The 22,112-nt window shown below is 53.0% G+C and overlaps 2 protein-coding genes across 6 annotated transcripts; both read left to right on the forward strand.

The window, feature by feature from the left end:
• The first annotated feature begins 3,317 nt into the window (after positions 1 to 3,317).
• MRPL20 (mitochondrial ribosomal protein L20) lies at positions 3,318 to 9,085 on the forward strand. The gene is made up of 4 exons (XM_019461078.2): positions 3,318 to 3,461; positions 3,551 to 3,661; positions 6,911 to 6,988; positions 8,688 to 9,085. The coding sequence occupies exons 1-4, from the start codon at positions 3,375 to 3,377 to the stop codon at positions 8,859 to 8,861; spliced, it is 450 nt and encodes a 149-aa protein (XP_019316623.1). The 5' UTR covers positions 3,318 to 3,374; the 3' UTR covers positions 8,862 to 9,085.
• Positions 9,086 to 11,945: 2,860 nt separating this feature from the next.
• On the forward strand, positions 11,946 to 21,148 carry CCNL2 (cyclin L2). 5 transcript variants are annotated; one of them, XM_019461070.2, is made up of 11 exons: positions 11,955 to 12,295; positions 12,641 to 12,715; positions 12,982 to 13,091; positions 13,901 to 14,021; positions 15,003 to 15,067; positions 17,552 to 17,651; positions 17,855 to 17,959; positions 18,045 to 18,186; positions 19,692 to 19,800; positions 19,874 to 19,966; positions 20,130 to 21,148. In XM_019461070.2, the coding sequence occupies exons 1-11, from the start codon at positions 11,990 to 11,992 to the stop codon at positions 20,482 to 20,484; spliced, it is 1,581 nt and encodes a 526-aa protein (XP_019316615.2). In that variant the 5' UTR covers positions 11,955 to 11,989; the 3' UTR covers positions 20,485 to 21,148. The 5 variants fall into 5 exon arrangements, with proteins under 5 accessions (XP_019316618.2, XP_019316615.2, XP_019316614.2 ...); XM_019461069.2 differs by having other exon boundaries at positions 11,956 to 12,295; positions 19,689 to 19,800; XM_019461071.2 differs by lacking the exons at positions 11,955 to 12,295; positions 12,641 to 12,715; positions 12,982 to 13,091; positions 13,901 to 14,021; positions 15,003 to 15,067 and adding exons at positions 15,074 to 16,096; positions 16,893 to 17,143 and having other exon boundaries at positions 19,689 to 19,800.
• The last annotated feature ends 964 nt before the right edge of the window (positions 21,149 to 22,112 follow it).

Consider the following 22,112-nt stretch of genomic DNA (forward strand, 5'->3'; position numbering starts at 1 on the left):
TGCCATGGAAGTGTTTGGATTTACATCTAGGGCAACAGGAAGCCTTGAGGGAATTTGTGTGAATACGACGTGGTCTGATCTGATCTGCTCAGGAGCCTGCCATGTACAGAGTGGATTGTATCTGGGGAAGGAAGATACAGGGAAACCAGTGAGATGGTGGCATGTTAGCGGGGGTGGGATAAGCCTCAAAATCAGACTGATTCTGTGGGAAGAGCCCCCTGGACTTGCTGGCAGGTTGGACATGGGGGGCCAGGGAGACGGAAATAACAATGACTCCTAGTGAGACCTAGGCCTGGGGTGGAGGGTGGGTGCTGGACTTTTTACTACATGAGGAGGGCAGACACCCAGGAGATGAGAAGGGGGGGAAGGTGGGGGCTGGAGGGACGTCTTCAGGATCCTCAGTGAAGATGGTTTTCAAAGGGCAGGATGGCCCTACACCCGGCTGGCCGGCACAGCCTGTGGGCTCTACCTTCAGAGCACACTGGGCACTCAACTGCCTCTAACCTCCTCCACTGTGTCTACCACGGCCAAGCCACCATCAGCCTCGCCTGCAATGTCGTGTTGCCCCTGGCAGGCCAGCTTCGAGCCTAACTGCTCTCCCTGCTTGAGCCCTTGTCTCCCTGCAGTCTGTTTGCAAAACGGCAGCTCTAAGATTATTTAATAAGTTGGATGATGCCCGTAATGACTTCCCCTTTCACGAGTGTGAAAAACAAATGTGTCATATTGACGTGTTCAGATGCCCTAGTAACCTCACCCGGCTCACATACTCTCTCTACAATGTGATTTCCGTGTTTCTCCCATGAAAATTAGTAACAGAAAACCTCACTAAAATGTAGTTAGGAGGTTCGGTCAGGGAGCTCTCACCTCGCACTCCTCATCAACTGCTGACCGAACAAGAAGAGAGGGACTCTGCAGGTGGATGCTACTTCATGACCCCAGCTGAAGAAAAAAAGATTTTCTCATCTCCCCAGCAACAGCTCAGCCAATGAGAAGCCATTACACTTCAAACTCTCAGTTTACTCCGGTGGACTTTTTGTTTGCAACAGTTCCTCCAACTGCCACTTTCCTCTAGAAACCAGTCGCGTGTGGTTGTCGCTCCAGATTTTCCAGTAGTTTGCCTGGCCCGGATTGTAATTTTCTTCTATTCTCAAATAAACCTATTTTTTTTTTTGCTGGTAAAACAACTGACCATTTTATTTTTAATATTAACACTACCATCCGGAGTTGGAGTCAGTGCCTCTGCCCCTTGACGTTGAGTGAACTTTTGTGACTATTCAAGCTGCCAGAGTACTGCTGAAATGATGCCGTGTGGCCCTACAGGGTGGGCCAAGAAGGCGGTAGGGCATCCGCACCACCTCGCGCTTCAGCCACCATGCAGGGAATGACTGCCCTGAAGCCATCATGCTGTGGGGGATCCCAAATGCAGCATGGTAGCCAGAACATCAAAGTCCTTACATGACCAAGGTCCTCCACATCCTCACCAACTTCCATCTCCTGCCTCTGATTTGCTCACTTTGATTCAGGGCTCCCTGGGATTCTCATTTGCCCCACCCCCAGCACATTGGTTGTTGTTGTTGTTGTTGTTGTTTTAAGTTTTAATTTAATCTCTACATCCAACGTGGGGCCCAGCCCAAACTCCTGACCATGAGATCAAGAGTCACATGTTCCACCAACTGAGCCAGCCAAGCACTCCCAACGTTTTTGCTGTTGTTGACCTTACCAGGTGCTCTCCTGCCTCTAGTCCTTTACACCTGCTGGCTCCTCTGCCTGGCATACTCTTCCCACAGATATCTGCTTGGCTCAATCAGTCACTTCCTTCTGAACACTACTCTCTCACTGCACCCTCTAACACTATTTAAATTTGCCCCTCCCAAAGGGGAAAGCTCTTCTTTAAGTAGAGTGCCAACAACTATAGGAAGAACGATGGGGTCAGAAAATTAACAATGAATGCTCCAACGAATGAATGCAAATTAAAACGTTTTAAAATGTTTATTTATTTTTGAGAGACAGCGCACAAGCAGGGGAGGGGCAGAGAGGCAGAGAGAGAGAACCCAAGCAGGTTCCAGGCTCTGAGCTGTCAGCACAGAGCCCAACTCGAACTCACAAGCCGCAAGATCATGACCTGAGCCGAAGTCAGCTGCTTAACTGACTGAGCCACCCAGGCGCCCCAGGAGTTATTCTTCCCAGGAAGAATAATCTTAAAATGGAAAAAACTGTGGTTAAGCAACTGACTTTGGCTCTGTTCATGATCTCACGGTTCATGGGTTAGAGCCTTGCTTCCGGCTCTGTGCTGACAGCTCAGAGCCTGAAGCCTGCTTCGGATTCTGTGTCTCCCTCTCTCACTGCCCCTCTTTTGCTCACACACACACACACTCTCTAAAATAAACATTAAAAATTAAAAAAAAATTTTTTGAAAAAACTGTAAACAGTTGGTACTATGGGGTAAAATACCTTGGGGAGTTAGAAGTAGTCTTGCAACTTTTCTGTAATTTCAAAAGTTACAAAGAAAAAAAGGGAAGGGGCGCCTGGGTGGCTAAGTCAGCTAAGCACCGACTTCCGCTCAGGTCATGATCTGGCTGGCTGCTGGTTGGGCTGGAGCCCTGCGTGGGGCTCTGTGCTGACAGCTCTGAGCCTGGAGCCTGCTTGGGATTCTGTGTGTCCCTCTGCCCCTCCCCTGCTCGCTCGCTCTCTCTCTCTCAAAAACAAACATTAAAAAAAAATTTAAGTTACAAAGAAACTGCATGCTCCCATTCTGCCCCCCCCACTTCATTATTTTTCAAATTAATGGTAATATAGTGGTAAAATATACATAAAATTTACCATTTCGTCTCAATTTTAGTATACGTACTGCTGAAGTGAGCACCCATTTTGACCATTTTAAAGTGGACAATTCCATGGTGTTTAGCATCTTTACAGCATTACGCAACCGTCACCAGTATCCAGCTGCAGAACATTTCATCACCCCAAAAGGAAAACGTGCCCACGGGCGGCCACTCCCCATCTCCACCCTCCCACCTTCCCGCTTATTCTGGGCATTTCCTACGAGTGGAACCATTGATGTTTCCTTTCTCCACCGCCCCTTCCGCGTCCGACGCGCTGCCCTGTAAAGACTGGGAGCCCCACCCCCTCGGTGGCAGCCAGCCCCCGCGGAGGGCGCTCCGCAGCAGCCCGTCCGAGCCCCCAGCGACGCGAACTGTCACGCACGGGAACGCGCACCAGACTCGGCCCGTGGGTGAGGGCTCTGGCAGCACTCGCGGCGCCCCGGAAGTCCCCGCCGGGCCGCCGACCCGGAAGCGCTCGGGCGCGGCCACCGCTTCCGCCGAGGGCGGTGCGGCGCGTGCGCGGCCGGGCGCGGGCGCCGGCCGGTGGGTGCCATGGTCTTCCTCGGCGCGCCGCTGTGGCTGCGGAGCCGCCTCACTGACCGCTACTGGCGGGTCCGGGAGGTGCTGCAGCACGCGCGGGTGAGTCGGCCGCGCACGCCCCGCGTCCGCCGCGTCTCCTCCCGGCCCGGGGCGCGCTGACCAGCCTCCTTTTCCGTTTCTTCACCCAGCACTTTCGGGGAAGGAAGAATCGGTGCTACCGGCTGGCGGTCAGAGCGGTGACCAGAGCGTTTGTGAAATGCACGAAAGCGCGAAGACTGAAGAAGCGGAACATGAGGACAGTAAGCGCGGGCCCGGGGAGGCTAGGCTTGGTCGGCCCCTCCCTCCCTCCCTCCCAGCCCTGCCTCGTGGCGCCGGGAGAGCCGCGGTCGCTGCAGGGAGGAGGCTGGACTCTCCGCCGTCCGAGAGCCATTTCGAACCCAGCGAGACAGGCCTCTGGGTCCTGACCCTCTCCGCCCCCCACCCCCCATCCCGCCTTAGGGGATGGCTTCTCCGCCCTCAGTACCACCGCCGGTCTCCTCGTTTCTGTTTCTCTCACTTCAGATCTTTTTTTTAATGTTTATTTTTGAGACAGAGACAGAGTGTGAGCAGGGAAGGGGCAGAGACGGGGGGAGACAACAGAATCCGAAGCAGGCTCCAGGCTCTGAGCGGTCAGCGCAAAGCCCGACGCGGGGCTCGAACTCGGAACCGGGAGATCATGACCTGAGCCCAAGTCGGAAGCTTAACCGACTGGGCCCCCCAGGCGCTCCCGTTTCTCTCACTCCACGTCCGAAACCCGGCAAATTCTGGCCGCCCCACGGACCGAATCTGGGATGTCCGGGAGCTCACCTTCTCCCCACCCACTCCCACTTGGGCCCGTGTCAGAGCCTCCTTGCCCTTCTCCCTCCTTCCACCAGCCACCATTGTAGTCTCTACTGCTCCCATCTCGCCTCTGCTTAAAACCCTGTGGTGGCTTCTCACCACACCCCTAATGAAAGTCGCCCCCAGGCCGACTTGGTTACTGAGACCTTGTCCCTGGCCACCCCGTGTGGCTCACCTGCCCCAGGGCCACTCTTGGCTTCCCATGCGCATCTGGAGGCGGCCAAGCCTGCTTCCTCACAGGCTGTTTGCACTTATGGTTGGTTTCTTCTGCGTCCTGGGTCCCGCTTCACTGCCTGCGGTGGGCGTCCCTAAATCTCGTGCACTTAGCATCCAATATACCACAAATTTGACTTCATTGGTTATTGCTCCCAGGCCCCAAATGTAAGTATTAGGAGCGAGCTTTGTGTTCTTTTGAATTCTGTAACCTCCCGCCTAGATCACTAACACTTTGCAAATATTGCCTGAATGAATAAGGGAGAGGGGAGAATTCTGACCCTTTAAAATCGGAAATGCCCCATTAACTGTAGGTTAGGATCACAGCATGATAGACTATCCCTGCACATGATGGCCTGGTGTGCAGGAGTGGCCTCTGCATCCCAGCTCTGTTCTTTGTGTCTTTTATTTTCTCAGAACGGTCAGGTGGTGCTTCCTGTGACCTTGTGGGCATCTGGTCAGGCCAGATTGCTGCTCATGGGAGCAGAGGTTCTCCTCGTGGGGTGGGGGCCCGGTACCGCCGCAGCCTCACGTAGGAACATGGTAGCAGTGTAGATTCGCAGGCCCCACCGCACCTACTGAATCAGAAACTCTGGAGGTGGGGCCTAGAAAAATGTTTTTTTTGTTTTTTTTTTTTAATTTTTTTTTTAACGTTTATTTATTTTTGAGACAGAGAGAGACAGAGCATGAATGGGGGAGGGTCAGAGAGAGGGAGACACAGAATCCGAAACAGGCTCCAGGCTCTGAGCGGTCAGCACAGAGCCCGACGCGGGGCTCGAACTCACGGACTGCGAGATCATGACCTGAGCCGAAGTCGGTCGCTTAACCGACTGAGCCACCCAGGCGCCCCTAGAAAAATGTTTTAATAAACCTCTAATAATTCTGATGCACGTTCAAACTTTAGAACCACTGAAGTAGAAGAAGAAAATGGACTTGAGTACCACCTTAAGATTGAGTAAAGAATGCCTTAAGAATCTAATCCCCCTTCTTTTTAAGATTAAAAAAATAATAACAAAAGCAAAGGTAAAAAAGATTTATTTTTAGAGTAATCGGTACACCCAACGTGGGATTAAAACTCACAACCCCAAGGTTGAGAGTTGCATGCTCTACTGAAGGAGCCACCCAGTTGCCCCACAATCCAAGCCCTTGTTTAACAGACCATGTTTGTTGTTGATGCACAAACTTCCACATCACTCTGACTTACCTTCCAGATCATTCTGAACCTAACCAGCCTTGATTTCCCTGCAGTTTTCAGACCTTTTGCTGTGCCTGGAACCTACCCTGCTGCTCCCTGCCAGGAGGGTCCTCTGTGATGCTTCTCCCTCCCTCCAGCCCTGCCCCTCCCTCAAGACCGTTTTCCATCCCCCTCCGTGAAGCTTTCACCTCAAGTTTTTCATCCCCACCTGGTAGCACTGATCTCAGTGGCTGTTGTAGCTCATTGGTGTGTATCTTTTGTACACTGAGCTGTGTCTGCCACAGAATCTTTTGCTCATTTTTGTCTTCTCGGGGCCTAAAAATGTGTATTGAATTAGTGCTTTATACTGTGGGACTTTCCTATTTATCACTTAGAAGCTTGCATTTGAACGAGGAGCATCAGCCTTTGCTGGCTGACTGTACTACGGCCCAGTGTGCCTGAATAGAAAGCACTGCTTTTCTATTTTAATCTTTTTTAAGTTTACTTATTTTGAGAGAGAGCACAAGCAGGGGAGGGGCAGAGAGAGAGAGAATACCAGGCAGGCCCCTTGCTATCAGTGCAAAGACCGACATGGGGTTTGAACTCATGTACTGGGAGTACTGTGAGATCATGACCTGAGCCCAAACCAAGAGTCCGATGCCTAACTGACTGAGCCCCTCAGGCACCGCAATTTTTCTATTTACTTTTGCAAAAAAAAGTTTACTTTGACTTTTAGTTGACTCAGAACCTTTGCTGGGAGTTGTGGAGGTAATGCACAATAGTTCTTTTTTAAATTTTATCTTATTTTTATTAAAAAAATGTTTTAATGTTTATTATTTTTGAGAAAGAGAGTGCGAGCAGGGGAGGGGCAGAGAGAGAGGGAGACACAGAATCTGAAGCAGGCTCCAGGCTCTGAGCTGTCAGCACAGAGCCCGACACGGAGCTTGAACTCACGAACCATGAGATCATGACCTGCACGGAAGTCAGACACCTAACTGCCTGAGCCACCCACGTGCCACTAGTTCTTTTTTTAATTAAAAAAAAAAAAAAGTCATTTGAGAGAGAGAGAGCGTGCTCGCGTGAGTGGGGGAGGGGCAGAGAGAAGGAGACAGAATCCGAAGCAGGCTCTAGACTCAGCTGTCAGCACAGAGCCTGATGCAGGACTTGAACCCACAAACCTCAAAATCATGACTAGAGCCGAAGTCAGACACCAAACTGACTGAGCCACCCAGGCGCCCCTGGACAACTAGCTCTTAAGCATCTCGATGTTTTCTTATTTCAGCTTTGGATTAATCGAATTACAGCTGCCTCCCAGGAACATGGCCTGAAGTACCCAGCATTCATTGTCAATTTAATTAAGGTACGGTTGAGGACGTGGTCTGTTGAGATCTACAGAAAGTGGCCCAACTGGTGTGGTCCAGTACAATGGGCAGCAGAGTGTCAGCCCCCTGCCGAGTTCTCAAGTTGGAGTTTTGGCAAGTTTAGGGACTCCTCACGATGGCTTCGTCTCTGCCTGGCTGGTAGCAGAACTGGCAGTAGGGCAAGTGGTACCAGGACATGAGCCCTCATGTTTCCCCATCAAGAGAAGCAGCAGAAAGCTTGGCTTTACTTTATTTTTATTTATTTATTTATTTTTTTTATTAAATTTTTTTTTTTTTTAACGTTTATTTACTTTTGAGACAGAGAGAGACAGAGGATGAATGGGGGAGGGTCAGAGAGAGAGAGGGAGACACAGAATCCGAAACAGGCTCTAGGCTCTGAGCTGTCAGCACAGAGCCCGACGCGGGGCTCGAACTCACGGACCGCGAGATCATGACCTGAGCCGAAATCGGACGCTTAACCGACTGAGCCACCCAGGCGCCCCAGCTTGGCTTTACTTTAAAGTGTAACTTCAAAAAAAATAAATAAATAAATAAAGTGTAACTTCAGAGTTTTACACTGAAAGATTTCCGATGAGGAAGCAGATGAATTTGAAACTCCTGGTGTGAAACAGTAGGGTGGTGGTCTTGGGCAGGAGAGATTAAACATGTGTCACAAAATCTTGGTAATTGTTGAATGTAGTGATTATGCTAATCCCTCTCCTTTTGTTTGCATTCGATTTTTTTTTTTTAAAGGGGATTGGGTGTTGTGCGTCTAGCGTGTAGCACGCCCTGCCTTTGGTACTTTGCAAGGATCCTCATGCGTGACATCCCCATTTTACTGACAAGGAGCTAAGGCTCAGGACGGACTGTGCCCAAGGCACATAAGGCCCAGGTAGCGGAGGAGCCACCCCTGCATAGTTGGGTTGATCCGCAGGATTATCCTTTCTTTTGCTCTTCAAGTTCGTCAGTTTTCAGAAGTCACCTGCAGTTTTACCCGATAGGTGGGAATTGAGAATGCCTGGTTTTGTTCCTGACTCCGTGCTCCCATCTCACGTACTTCTCTGTGTCTCATTTCATTGTAGAATGAGAATTGTGATATCCTCTTTGAAGCTGACTTAAAGGGCTACCCCAGGCCAGCAGTCATAGCTCTGTCTGGGTGATGGCCGTTGACCCTAAACAAGGTCTTTGTTAGTTTGGTTTCTGTTTTTTAAGTTTTGAAAGGGAGTGTGAGCGAAGGAAGGGGCAGAGAAAGAGGGGGACAGAGGATCTGAAGCTAGCCCCTCGCTGACAGCAGTAAGCCCAGTGCAGGGCTAGAACTCACAAACTATGGGATCATGACCTGAGCTGAAGTTGGACGCTCAACTGAGTCACCCAGGTGCCCGCCTAAACAAGGTTCTTAACTCCATGGCTGGCACCAGGACTGGGTGCCAGCATTCTTGTCCACGCACATCACCTCTTGCAGCGACGCCTCCCCCCGTCCTAGTCCACGTTTATCCTCCAGCATCCTGCTTTGATAGGATTGGCCCTGTGCTCTCCACCTCCTCAAACAGACCATGTGTCCCAGGACAGAGGCCGCCCTGGAGCCGTGCAGGATGTGCTTAGCAGCAGAGACCGTAGGACTCTCAGCTGCATTCAGTCTTGCTGCTTTTCACTGAAACACACTTCCGATGCTGACACAGGATTTGATTTTCTTCCCAGTGCCAGGTGGAGCTCAACAGGAAAGTGCTTGCGGATCTAGCCATCTATGAACCAAAGACTTTTAAATCTTTGGCTGCTTTGGCCAAAAGGAGGCGACAGGAAGGATTTGCTGCTGCCCTGGGGGATGGGAAAGAGCCCGAAGGCGTATTTTCCAGAGTGGTGCAGGATTGCTGAGCGGGATTCCGACATGCATGCTTTCTGCATGCTCTTTGCAGCGGAGTGTCTTGGGAAAAGGTTTTTCCCCCTGATGATCACAGCAGCTAAAATAGGAGCTAAAAACTACTTGTCAACAGCGTGTGATCAGCAATTATATTAATTTGCATTTTAGTAAAAGGCGTGTAAGGCCCCTTCTTCCCTCATTGAGACAGATAAATAAAGCTTGTGTGGTGTGGTGTTCAGTGTTCTGAGTTGTGTTCTCTGGTATAAGCACACGTGCCATGGGTGCCCTGTGGGAGACTGCCAGGTTGAGGGGTTCAACTGAGCCTGTGCTTCCTCTCGGAGCCTGAGATCTCCTGTGGGTAGTCTGTTCAGAACTCAAGCTTCAAAACCCCACTCTGACCCTGCCCAGGCTTAACCTTGTCTTCTACCCTTCTAGCCCTCCCCTTGCCTTCAGTTTCCAGCAGGGACCATGGTGCTCAGCTCTTGGGCCACCCTGAGTGCCAGTTTCAATTTCCCTGCTTGCTTCCTCACTCTCCAGCCCAGTAAGAGCAGCAAGCTGGGTGGCTCTCCCTAAGCACAAAGTCAAGCCCAGAACAGGTTCCCAACACGCTAGCTACCTTGATGAGGAACAACTCACCGCAGCTCTAACTCCGCACGTCCCTTATGTCCGTCCGCTGCTGACTGCTGCCTTGCAGGTGTATCTGCCTCCCTGCTCGGGCCCAGGTCCCTCCGGTTACCCTCTTGGTGAGCAGATGCCACCCTCAGCCTCTCTTGCGTGTATTTTACATTCCCCTCTTGGCCAGCTCTCGTCTCCACCTCTTGCTTCCTGCCACTGGGTCTACAGTCGGCCCCATCAGGCCTAGGCAGCTCTCACCAAAGCCATCAGGAACCAAAATCCAACAGATACAGTCAGCACTTGACCCCCAAGGACCACGGACTCCCTCCCCTCTTCCCACGCAGTCTCCCTCTGCCCTCTGCCTCACCCTCCCACAGGCTCCAGCCCAGGGGAGTTCTTCAGGCCCACAGTAGCAGCGGCTGTCTGCATTTACCTGGCAATGTACACCTGCCTACCCAGACCGGGCGCCCACCTTGCCCCCACTCCTAATGTTCCCATGATGAGGCCTCCATCCTTTGCTAGTAGTCCCCTGAAAGTCCTTCCGGGTTCCTGTGGACTCGGCACCCACCTCCAGACCCACAGAGAACCAATCAAGTCCTGACCGCCTACCACTTGGCGATCTCCTGAATCTGTCCACTTTACTTCATCTTAACTACAGGCCAGCATTTCTTCTGGCTTCAGTTACTGTACTGGCCTAACAGGCCCCTCCTCCTGACTCTTGGTGTCTAATGAAGGCCACCGGACCATTTGGAGGTGCGGGGCTGAGTTGTTCACGGTCTCTTGCACCCAGGGTGCTCAATGTGCACTAGTCAGTAAGTGGGTTTTGAATAGACAGCAGGGTGGAGGACACACAGGGCCCTTTGGTGTGTGGGGCTGAGCTGCGTGTGCCGTGAGCTGCTGCGTCAGAGCTGCCTGCCTTTGCTTTTGCATCTCAATAAAGGAGCATGGGTGTGTGGTAAACAGCAGTGGGCTGCCCCCAGCACCCACTCTCCCCCCAGCAACAGGATCCCGGTTTCTCCTCATGTAAGCCTGGGTGCATGGCCTGGCTCTGACCGGCTAGATCCATCAGCTTTTCCTTCGTTTCTGGCCACTACTTAGGGGATGGAAAAATCACCCAGGCAGTGCCAAAGAGAAACAAGCTGTTTCCTGGAGTTTCCAGACAAGAAAAAATTCCTCCTTTCCTGAACAGTGTGAGGACATTCTGGAGCTGCCAACGTGAGGTAGGGGTGATGGGGCACTGTAACCACGTTGCCCACGGAGATGAGAAAAAGGCTGGATCTTGGTTGGCACTGTTGGAGTTGCAAAATCAAGTTATCACCAGGGGTGAAAGCCAATGGTGGCCTCTGGGTTTGAGCAGTTTGAGGCGAGGGCAGTGTCTGCACCTGCCCCACCCAGCTGCCCCTCACCCAGGCTTTCCCAGCATCCTCACATGGGTTCTCGCACTAGTCCTGGTAAAAGTTTCGGCACAAATCATTTGTACCGCAGTTACTCCTCTGGTACAGATGCGATAGCAGTACCGCTGTCAGATGACGTTAAAAAAAAGAAAAAGAAAAAAAGATAAAAACCCTGAGAGAGCTAGGAGTAACTGATGAAGAAACGGAGGTTCAGGATCAACAGGGGTTCACAAATGCACAAACCCCTTCGAAGGCTCCCCACCGGAAAATAAAGTCCAAGCTCCCTCCCACCCTCCCGGGGCCATCCACCCTGGCTCTCTTTCCCCCGATCCCGGGAAGAACTCAGGCCTTTTCCCATGCTCCGCAGAAACATCGAATTCAACGTTCATAGTTACTTTTCCCGTGGCCCCCGTTTGGCAGGCAAGAATTTCAGGAATCTGGTGGCAACGTCTGCACCCCAAGGATAACGACCACGCCAGCTGTCACGTATCAACTCCGGCAAACCGCACCCCGTGGCTGCGGGCGCGGGCTGGAGACAACTCACCAGCACGCGCACCAATCTTTTCATCCTGTCGACCGGCCACCGGAGGCCTCCGTGGGCCCTGCTCCCACGCCCCGGGCAGCCCGGCTCTCGGGACGCAATCCCGGCGGAAAGAAAGCCGCCACGCCCCCGCACGCGCCCTCACGCAAAGGTGCCGCGCCCCGCCGGTCCGGAGCGGGGTCGGCCTACCGCGCGCAGAATCTCTCAGGGTAGGCCGGACCCCGCCCCCCCAAGAAGCCCTGGGGCTGCAGCGGGAGCTCCACGAGCTGCCAAGGCTTTGTGCCGAAGGTTCGGACTCGCCGGGCAGGGCACCGCCAGTACTGCTTCCGGGTCGGGCCGCAGACCCTCGTCTCACCCGGGCGCCGCGGGGTCCCCTGGGTAACGAGCCCGCCCCCGCCCTCGCGGGGTTCCGGCGTCGACGTCTGTCGCGACGCTGACGGGTAGATTGCCCAGCCAATCGCGGCAAGGCGGCGCCGGGCCGCCCGCCGAGCGAACCAATGGCACGCGGAGGGGGCGTGGCAGTCGTGGCCGTGGATCGTCGCGAGGAGCCGCCCTGCCGGGAAGGAGCCCGAAGGGGAGTCAGCGGCACAAAATGGCGGCGGCGGCGGCGGCGGCGGCGGCGACGGTCGCGGCTGGGACTCCGGGGCCGGCTGCCACCGCGGCAGCGGTCTGCGCCCCGGGGTCGGGGAACGCAGCCCCCGGGTCGCAGGGGATGTTGATCGGGGACCGGCTGTACTCCGGGGTGCTCATCACCTTGGAGAACTGCCTCCTGCCTGACGACAAGCTCCGCTTCACGCCGTCCATGTCGAGTGGCCTCGACACCGACACAGAGACCGACCTCCGCGTGGTGGGCTGCGAGCTCATCCAGGCGGCCGGCATCCTGCTCCGCTTGCCGCAGGTGAGGGCGCGGCCGCGAGCCTCAGGACGAGGTAACCGCCGCGCCCGCTCCGGGGGAGGCCGTCGGGCCCTTTGTTGGCGGCGGAGCCGGGCCTGGCGCCGACCCCCGGCCCCTCCTCGTCCCCGCCGGGGCCCCGGGCTCCGCGCCGATCCCGGCCCCGCGTCTCAGCGCTGCCGTCCGTCAGGGGCGATGAGGGAGGCGAGGCAGCGGGGCGCGAAGAGCCTGCGTGGACTTGGGACACGGCTTAGCGCCTGCTCCCGTGTCCGTCGCCCGAAACCAGGGGACGGCGCTGCGAACGCCTTGGGTCGTGGCTTTAGAAGTGAGGGGAACTCTTCTCTTTTCCAGGTGGCCATGGCTACAGGGCAGGTGTTGTTCCAGCGGTTTTTTTATACCAAGTCCTTTGTGAAGCATTCCATGGAGGTAAGCGCGCTCCCCCGTGTCTTTCCCGCGGAAATCCACCGAGGGAAAACCTGGGCTGCCGTTGGCGGGTTGCTCAGAGGAGCGAGAACCTGCCTTCTGGCTGGGGTGCTGTACGTGAGGGGTTGGGGAGCCCCCGGGCCTCGAGCGGCCTGTCGGAAGCGGCCCTTGCAGGGGGGTGCCCCCGCTCGCTGCTCTGCCGCGCTGTCGAGGCGGCGGAGAGTCTCGGTGGAAGGAACCCACCTGTGTGTGCGACGCTCGCCTTCCAGCACGTGTCGATGGCTTGTGTTCACCTGGCCTCCAAGATAGAAGAGGCTCCGAGGCGGATACGGGACGTCATCAATGTGTTTCATCGCCTTCGACACCTGAGAGAGAAAAAGTAAGCGTGGGTCTGCTCGTCTTCACCGTTAGGCTGCGCGAAGGTGTCTGCGTGTGGGGTGCTGAGCTGCGCCCGGGGGACAGGGCCTGCGGCCCAGGAGGTCCGCACCGGCTGCTGTTTATGAGCGAAGGAGCCGCGGCAAGAAGGGCAGGGCGCTGTGGCTACGGTTGCGGGACCCTGGCCTCCCGGTGTGCCCACGCCAGTCTCTCAGACGCTCTGGAGCTGTGCTCTCCGTCTCCGCACTGCTGCCCTCACGGGCCGGATGCTGCTTTGTCGCGAGGACCGTCCTGTGGGCGGCAGGGTGTTTAGCAGCATCCCCGACCTCTCTGTCAGTCGTGACGGCCAAACCGGGTCTCCTGACCTGGCCCCAGGACAGCAGAATCGCCCCCCGGTTGAGCACCACCGCCCGGACGACCCAGACCGTGCTCCTCGGGCTGGCGCAAGTCCGTTGGAAGGCGCAGCCACTGGCTGTTTAAACGGTCTGCGTCTGTGGTTGTCGGTTTTCCATTTCGCCTACAACGCACGACACTTGCGTCCTGAGCCGGGTGACGTGCTTGTGTGATGAGGTCTCGAAGTCTTCCGCTCGGTGCTCGTTGTGCGTCTTGGGCTGGTCGTGCGTAAGCAAAAGAGTACGTTTAGCGCCGGGGTCTGTGGGAGACCCTCTGCTTGTGTTAAAGGAGCCGAAGCGAGCTTCCTAGGCCACGTGTAGGGTGTGGCGCGTGTAGTGGACTTTCACCGGTTGGCGGTCATCGGGCTTCGAGGGACTGTTCGCTTTGACCCTTACGTGGACGTGTGCTTTGTCTGTGTAGGAAGCCTGTGCCTCTGCTGTTGGACCAAGATTACGTTAACTTAAAGAATCAGATTATAAAGGCGGAAAGACGAGTTCTCAAAGAGCTGGGTTTCTGTGTCCACGTGAAGCACCCTCACAAGGTGGGTATGTGGCCCTGCTGCCGCGTGAGCCCGCCTGAGCCACTGCTCCGTTCTCACCAAGGTCGAAAACTCTGAAGAGGACTAAACGTATCCCTGCTGCGCTTTTCCAGTTTCTGTCTAAAACGTCAGAACAGTTACTTGTTAGTCTTCTCATACCGTTAATTTTAGTGGTACGTGTTTGAGAGTTCTGGAAACGGCGTTAAGTTTGAGTTTTCACAGAGCGCGATGAACTTGTAAAAATGGAATCTGTCAGTTTATGTTTTTCTTTCCCGACAACTAATTTTCTAAAGTTGCTTTAGCGATAGCCTTATTTCCTCTCTTGGGGGCACTGGAAGGGTTCTGAACCCTCTGTTTGGAAATGAGGTAAAGCAACGCTGTGGCGCATGTCCGCCGAGGAGCGTGGCCGCCATACGGCACCAGGGGAACTTTTATGGGACACGCACACGAGTTTCTTTAAAAAAAAAAAAAAAAAAAAAAAGACTGCAATTTGCATCTTTGCTTTTATTCCCTTTTTTTTTGGTGCATGTCTTCGTATCTTCTCTCTCTTGCTTGTTTGATTTTCTGGCATTCATTCAAATTCTTGATAAGTTATCGTAGCTTTTAGGACTTTTTTTTCACACCGTGTCTTGTGTAAGTCGGTGACTAGGGTGCAGAGATGTTTAGGACAAGCTGATCTCACTGGTGGAAACTATGTCGAAGATGAGAATGAGAATCAGCCTTGTGATGGCCATGAAAAATGAGGCCGCCTCTGCTGTGGGAGCGGCCCGGTCCTCACGTGCTTTTGTGCTGCCTGGGTTCGACAGCAGGTAGCGGGGCCTGTCGGCAAAAACTCCCTCCAGCCAAACTGTGCACCGGGCATTTGACCAGGAGCCACCCCTGGGATCTAGCGTGAGGCTCGTGTTTGCTGCATGGACGCTCTCAAGATCTGGATTCTGGCTTCTCAGCGTTCTTGGTAATAACTGCCTGACCTGTATCTTCCAGATAATCGTTATGTACCTTCAGGTGTTAGAGTGTGAGCGTAACCAGCACCTGGTCCAGACCTCATGGTGAGTTTACTTTCCTTGTTTTATGAGACCAGCAAGGGCAGTGCAGGAGTATGTTGATTTGAGGCACTTGGGCAGTGGGTAGTCGGTCCCGTGACTTGATTGTGGGCTGGAGTTGTCTGAGTGCCCAGTGTTCCTGCCGTGTAAATTCCCGTCAGCCTCCCCAATATATCAGGCACTGGTGTAACGGTAAGGCGGCCCGTACCCTCCCCCGACCCTCCGGGACAGCACTTACCGGGCTTCCCTTTGGGGGCGGTTGACTCGGCACGTCACGATCTTTCCCACGTCGGTGCCAACGTCGATGTAGTGGTCCCATATCTCCTGTGAAATTGCTTCCAGCTGCCTCTCGTTAGAGAGGATCTTACGGGGAGAAAGAGGGTTAGGAGAAAGTTTTTCGGGGGACCGGTTTTAACGATGCATATGTGCTAGAAACGAAGCCCAAAGTAACAGTCAGTGCTGGGTGCTTTGTGAATTTTTTCCACCGAGTTAAGTCTGTAAGGGTCATATTTTTGCTGCCTGAATTGTCTGGTGCTGTGCCATCTCTGATAGAGAACCCATTTTGACTTTTCTTTTCTGTACTCTTTCAATCAAAGGGTAGCCTCTGAGGGTAAGTGACTAAGACTTCTCCTCTACTGTCCAAGCGCTTTGGTGCAGGGACAGCGGCCGTCCTCAGCCAGTCCAGTGCAGGCTCTCCGCCGAAGGCCGGCTCTAGACGGTGGTATGCTCTCGATAGTATAGTGCTGGCCGACTGCTGCTGTGGTTCTCTGCCGGTTGTGCTTCTTGTAATCCTCTGTCGTGCTTTGGTAATTGTATCGATTAGAGTTAACTGTCTTGACTTGAATTTTGTCCCTTTAAAACTGCTGTACTTGTGCAATAAAGATGCAGTACCTTTCTCTTAAAAATTTTTTCTACGGAAAGCCGTAAGAATTGGCTGATGGGAATTCAGACTTCAGAGCGGGATTATGTCATTATTCCTGGAAGTCCTAAAGTTGCTCTTTTCAGCAGCTGAGTATTGACACGTTTTAGTAAAAGGTGTGCATCTTTACGTTATTTCATGGACACTTTTTATATTGTAACTTAGATGTACAATAAGTTAAAATACACGTCTCAGGGACTTCATTTGTTTTGTTTTTAGGATTTAAAAGTTAATAGATTAATGTTCTCACTGTTTGAGTACTGAAAATTTATTAGAACCAAAAACGTTACTGATGGTTATGTTGATGAGGTGTTTGAACTGTTCAGTTGAATTGCTCTGAGACCTACGGCCTTGGTGCCATCACATGGGTTTTTCCTCCATTACCTCTTGGTGCCTGGAGCAAGGGCTTCCAGAGCCAGGGGCCACTAGCTGGCGTTTGTTGACTGTATCACTGAGAAATCGGGAGCGGGTTTGTGTGTCCCCTTCGCCAGGGTTTAGGGCAGAGATATTGGGGGGTGGGGGGGGTGGGGGGGGTGGGGGTATCAGTCAAATCCGGCAGCCTGACTTGGCTCCCCTGTGGGTGTGGCCTGATCTTAAGGCTCGCCGTAGTGGGATACGTTAGGAGCAGTAAACGTATGATCTAGTTGACTAGGTCTTCTCTTGGGATTCATCTGTTGTTTTTGCAGTATTGATGAAATTAATATGAGATCTGATTTTGGTCTATTTTAGAGAAACAGATCTAAAAGAAAATGTTGAAATGTAGCCAATTTTAAAACCCTTAAGCTTATTAAAAATGCAAATGTTTTGTATTTTTATATCTTCTAAAGTACAGTGTTTTTTAAATGTATTGATTATGATGAAACTTGTAGTGTTTTGTTGCTTTTGTCTGATTTTATGAATGTTCATTTTAAGACTCCTTATTGAAATGGGACAATTTGGAAACGGTTCTTTGATAAGCCTGAGAAGAGGACTTCCCCTTGGGCATTGAGTCTTCCTCTGCATGATGTTCCCATGCACCCAAGGGTGTTTTCCCTTTCCAAGTGGACTCCGTCACGGAACGAGAAGGGCCAGACCCTGAGCGCCTCTTCAAGGAAAAGGGACACGAGAGGACGGCTTGTCTCCGAAGAGCCCTCGCAGGCTGCCTGCTCAGCCCATTCATTTGAGTTTGCATGTTTCTCTGCACTATGGATTTTGAGCATTTAGATTCCTTTCATCAAGTACATTTCAACCACTACGGTAGACCTTTTTTCTCTGAGGCATTGTGCTTTGCACGAGAGCAGCCAGAAGTTGAGGGAAAAGTAAAGTTAAAGTCGGTTCTCTTTCATAGCAACACGTGTTGTCTGACATTCAGCCAGCTTTTTAGATTTTTTGCCAGTAATTTCCCTGTTTTCCTATCCTGTACTCACAAAACCCAGCTAGAATGTCTCTCCAGGAATCCTGAGCCTCACAGGACCGTGTAGCTCTAAGCCTAGGAGTAGACTGCGTAGAGTAGTGATCTTGTGTAGACGGCGCACACGGGTATCCTGGGGGTTCCCCGGGGCGTTGCAGTTCCTCCTGCCTTTGGTTTTCAGGAATTACATGAACGACAGCCTTCGCACAGACGTCTTCGTGAGGTTCCAGCCTGAGAGCATCGCCTGCGCCTGCATTTATCTTGCTGCCCGGACACTGGAGGTCAGTGTTGTGCCACCGCAGGGGATCCCCGTGTGACTCTTTCTCCAGTCTCCAGTAAACTTCTATGTAGCGTCCTTCAGATTATGCTCATCAGTGCCAACAGAAAGCATGTCTCGGTGACCAGCAGGCTTGTGTTTTCTTGCCCTAAGAATCTGATTGGCCATGAAGGAAAGTATTGACAGTGATGCTCTGTGTGTTTACAGATCCCTTTGCCCAATCGTCCCCATTGGTTTCTTTTGTTTGGAGCAACTGAAGAAGAAATTCAAGAAATCTGCTTAAAAATCCTGCAGCTTTATACCCGGAAAAAGGTTTCTATATTTTTCCATGTAACATACGCATTTGTGTTTGGCTAGAGGTATCTGGTTCTGAGTAAATGGAGTTTGACTCTCATAGGTTGATCTGACACACCTTGAAAGCGAAGTGGAGAAGAGAAGGCACGCCATCGAAGAGGCCAAGGCGCAGGCCAAGGGCTTGCTGCCTGCTGGCACCCAGGTCCTGGACAGCACTTCAGGGTTCTCGCCTGCCCCCAAGCTGGGTGAGTGTTGGGGTGTGTGGCCCTCCTTTCCTCCAGATTTCTTAGAACTGTGTCTGCTGCTGGCCCGAGCGGTCTGTAGGCACCAGAGTCCCCAGCAGATGTTTGGTGATCTTTGAAATGAGAGGGGTGCTCCTAAAGGAGTTTTCGTTGCTTGTATGTTTTCTTTTTAAGATTTAATTTGTTTTATTAAAAGTAATTTTTTAATGTTTACTTTTTATTTTTAGTATTTTTTAAAATGTTTATTATTTTTTGAGAGTGAGAGAGAGCGTGAGCAGGGAAGGGGCAGAGAGAGAGGGAGACATAGCATCCAAAGCAGGCTCCAGACTCCGAGCTGTCAGCACAGAGCCCGATGTGGGGCTCAAACTCATGACCTGAGCCGAAGCTGGACGCTCAACCGACTGAGCCACTCAGGCACCCCTGATTGATTTTTAAATGTTTATTGATACATTTTGAGAGTTCGTGTGTGTGAGCTGGGGAGAGACAGAGAGAATCCCAAGCAGACTGGGCTGTCAGTGCAGAGTCCGATGTGGGGCTCAAACTCACAAACTGTGAGATCATAATCTGAGCCAAAATCAAGAGTCAGATGCTTAACCAGCTGAGGCATCCGGGTGCCCCTAAGATTTTATTTTGAAGTAATCTCTGCACCCAACGTGGAATTTGAAATTAAAACCCCGAGATCAAGAGCTGCACGTTCCACCATCTAAGCCAGCCAGGCGCCTTTCTTCCTTACGTTTTTATTAGCAAGAGACGTGGGCAGGCTTTCCAAAATGCATTTGTTTATCCAGCCCACCTAGTTAGCTACTCTGTTGATGAAAACAGCATAAATCTGGAGCAGCAGATTCTGTCGTCGGGGCCTAGAGTTAAGCATGCTGCACATCCCTAGTCCCTGAGGGAAGTCAAGTGAGACAGGTGGCCTTTCTGGATCTTTCAGGTGCGTGTTCAGGTTCTGAGTCCCAGGCCGGGAACGGGGAGTCTCCACAAGTCCCACAGAAGTGGTGTTGTCTTGCTCTGCTAGTGTGCTTCTTGTTAGAACGGTTTTTTGATAAGAAACTTTGTTTTTAAGTTTATTTTTTGAGAGAGGGGCACAGAGACCCACAAGCGTGGGGGAGGGGCAGTGAGACAGGGGGACGGAGGACCCGAAGCAGGCTCCAGGCTCCGAGCTGTCAGCACAGAGGCTGACGTGGGGCTCGAACTCATGACGTGTGAGATCATGACCTGAGCCAGTCGGACTCTTAACTGACAGAGGCACCCGGGTGCCCCTTAAATTTTTTTTTTTATGTTTATTTTTGAGAGAGAGAAAGAGTGTGAGTGGGGGAGGGGCAGAGAGAGAGAGAGACACAGAATCCGAAGCAGGATCCAGGCTCCAAGCTGACGTCACAGAGCCCGACGCTGGGCTGGAACTCCTGAAGCACGAGATCATGACCTGAGCCGAAGTCTGACGCTTAACCGATCGAGCTCCCCAGGTGCCCCTCTCTGATAAGAAACTTCTTGATTCTTTCTAGCAGAATCCCCCAAAGAAGGTAAAGGAAACAAGCCTTCCCCCCTGTCTGTGAAGAACGCCAAGAGAAAGATGGAGGGCATGAAGAAAGCCAAGGCTGACAGCCCGGTGAACGGGTGAGTACCCAGCAGGCTGTTGGGGTCGGCCGGAAGGACTTCAGGTCTGTAACTGCTCTCCCTGTGTCCCCAGCTTGCCAAAGGGGCGAGGGAGCCGGAGCCGGAGCGGGAGTCGTGAGCAGAGCTACTCGAGGTCCCCGTCACGATCTGCTTCTCCTAAGAGGAGGTATGTGCTGCGCAGGGCCCATCCGGGACCTGCACCTGGCAAGGGGGGCGTTTTCCCCAGGGTGGCTAGAGGGGGTGTGGCTGCCCCTCGGGAAAGTCACTCCTGACCCTGAGGTGGTTGGGGCAAGTGGTCATCTGCTTGGTGGTGGTGTCCTTCCTAACAGAAAAAGTGACAGTGGCTCCACGTCTGGCGGGTCCAAGTCGCAGAGCCGCTCACGGAGCAGGAGTGACTCCCCACCGAGACAGGCGCACAGAGGTGCTCCCTACAAAGGCTCCAAGGTAAGGAGCTATCGGAAGTCTAAGGACTGCAAGTACCCCGCCCAGAAGCCACACAAGTCCCGGAGCCGGAGCTCCTCTCGCTCTCGAAGCCGCTCACGGGAGCGGGCAGATAATTCTGGGAAATACAAGAAGAAAAGTCATTACTATAGAGATCAGCGAAGGGAGCGTTCTCGGTCTTACGAGCGAACAGGCCATCGCTATGAGCGGGATCACCCTGGGCACAGCAGGCATCGGAGGTGAGGCGTGGGGCTCCCAGAGCGCTGCCCTCTGACCCTTGGTGTGTACACCCCGGCGTGACTGGCCCTGTGGTGAGACTCTTTTTGGAAGCGGCTGTTGACTCTGGACCTTGTGATGAGTTTGGAGATGGAATCCAGAGGCCGGCGAGGTGCCCTTTAGGCCGGCCTGGGCACGGCGCACAGCTGTGCCGGCACAGGGCCCACCTCGGCAGCAGCCCCGTGGCCGCTGGATGCGGACGTCCTGGTGGTGTGGCTTGGTGCTAACGACAGGCTGTGTCTTTACTCCCGTACCGATACTGAATTACGTTAAACCAAGAAAATGACTATTAGAATCTTTGCCTATATTAGGTTGTACTTATGTACATATTTTGCAGCGTTTCACAATGAGAAAATGGCCTTAATAGCCCCTTATTCTCTATCCACCTTGTAAATAAACATGTGTTTAATACAAGTTAAAGCTATATATGAAAACTCAGAACTTGAATTCCGTCAGCTTAAAACTTGTGTAGAGAATTCGGATTTTTAAAATGTGAAGGTATTTAGATCTGTGTTGAAAGTCGTATATTTTTATCTGTGCGATGCTGAGTGCAGGCCACCAGCTCCTAAATAGAGAAGTTTCCTATATATGCATTTTACGTGGTTAAATAAACAATTCTCTCTACTCAGGACACTTGGACGCTGAAGAACGTGTAGTTTGTCATTCTGCTTGCTTGTCCCCGTGCACAGCCTGCAGCACCGTCCTCGTGGTGTGTCTGTGCTGCCGGCTCTGATCTCATTCCGGTGTTGCATTTCGTGTTGAGCTCCTGTGCAGCTGGTCTTCCCTGGAAGGCTGGTCATGAACCTGAGCCATCTCTGCTCTGACAAAGGCCGCTTCCTTGGGGGCCAAAAAGGGAAGGTTGGAAAAGAACAAAATGCTTCTGCAGTCCTCTTGGTCTGGAGGGTCAGCGTGTGTGCGTCAGGCTGGTGGCAACCAGGCAGGCACTTGGAGCATCGGACCTGGGGGGTGTCCCGCAGAACAGGGGTTTGGTGAGCGGGGAAGGTCTTGGGCTTGTTTCCCAGTCCTGTCTGAGCTGTAAAGATGGAGGCCTGTTGGGGGCTTGTCCTAGGCCCAGCGTCTTCCCAAACCAGGACCTCCAGGTGGGTGTGAGGCAACTGGACATGGCCATCCTAGTGTCACTGGCCCTGGAGAAAGGTGCCCGCAAGTCAGGCAAGTCCAGGAGCTGTGGAGGTGGCAGGGTCAGCACCTAGGGTCCCGGAGGCTCGCCCTGATGACCAAATCGTGAATGCCTGAGGAGGCCGTGCAGCTGGAGTGAGGCACACTGCGGGTGCGTGGGGGGCAGGTCAGGAGACCTTCCTACTTGGGAACCCGAGCGACACCTCTGGCCGCCGCTGTCACGGAACTGGGCCTGTTTCTGCCATCCGCTGGCCTCTCCTCCACTCAGTGCTTCGCCAAGTTGGGGCAGGGGGATGACCCGGCCTGGCCGCTTCCTGCAGAGACCCGCTGGGAGCTCCTTCTGCAGGGGCAAACTTCGGAGCAGATCCAGGGACTCCGAGGCCCCCCTCTCCTACCTGGCCCCCTGAAGGTTCACTATGGGGATCCTGTCCATCCTTGCCAACCTCAGCGAGAACAAC

Source organism: Panthera pardus, unplaced genomic scaffold (assembly GCF_024362965.1).
Source record: "Panthera pardus isolate Hobbes unplaced genomic scaffold, ASM2436296v1 HiC_scaffold_11, whole genome shotgun sequence".
Lineage (NCBI taxonomy): Eukaryota > Metazoa > Chordata > Mammalia > Carnivora > Felidae > Panthera > Panthera pardus.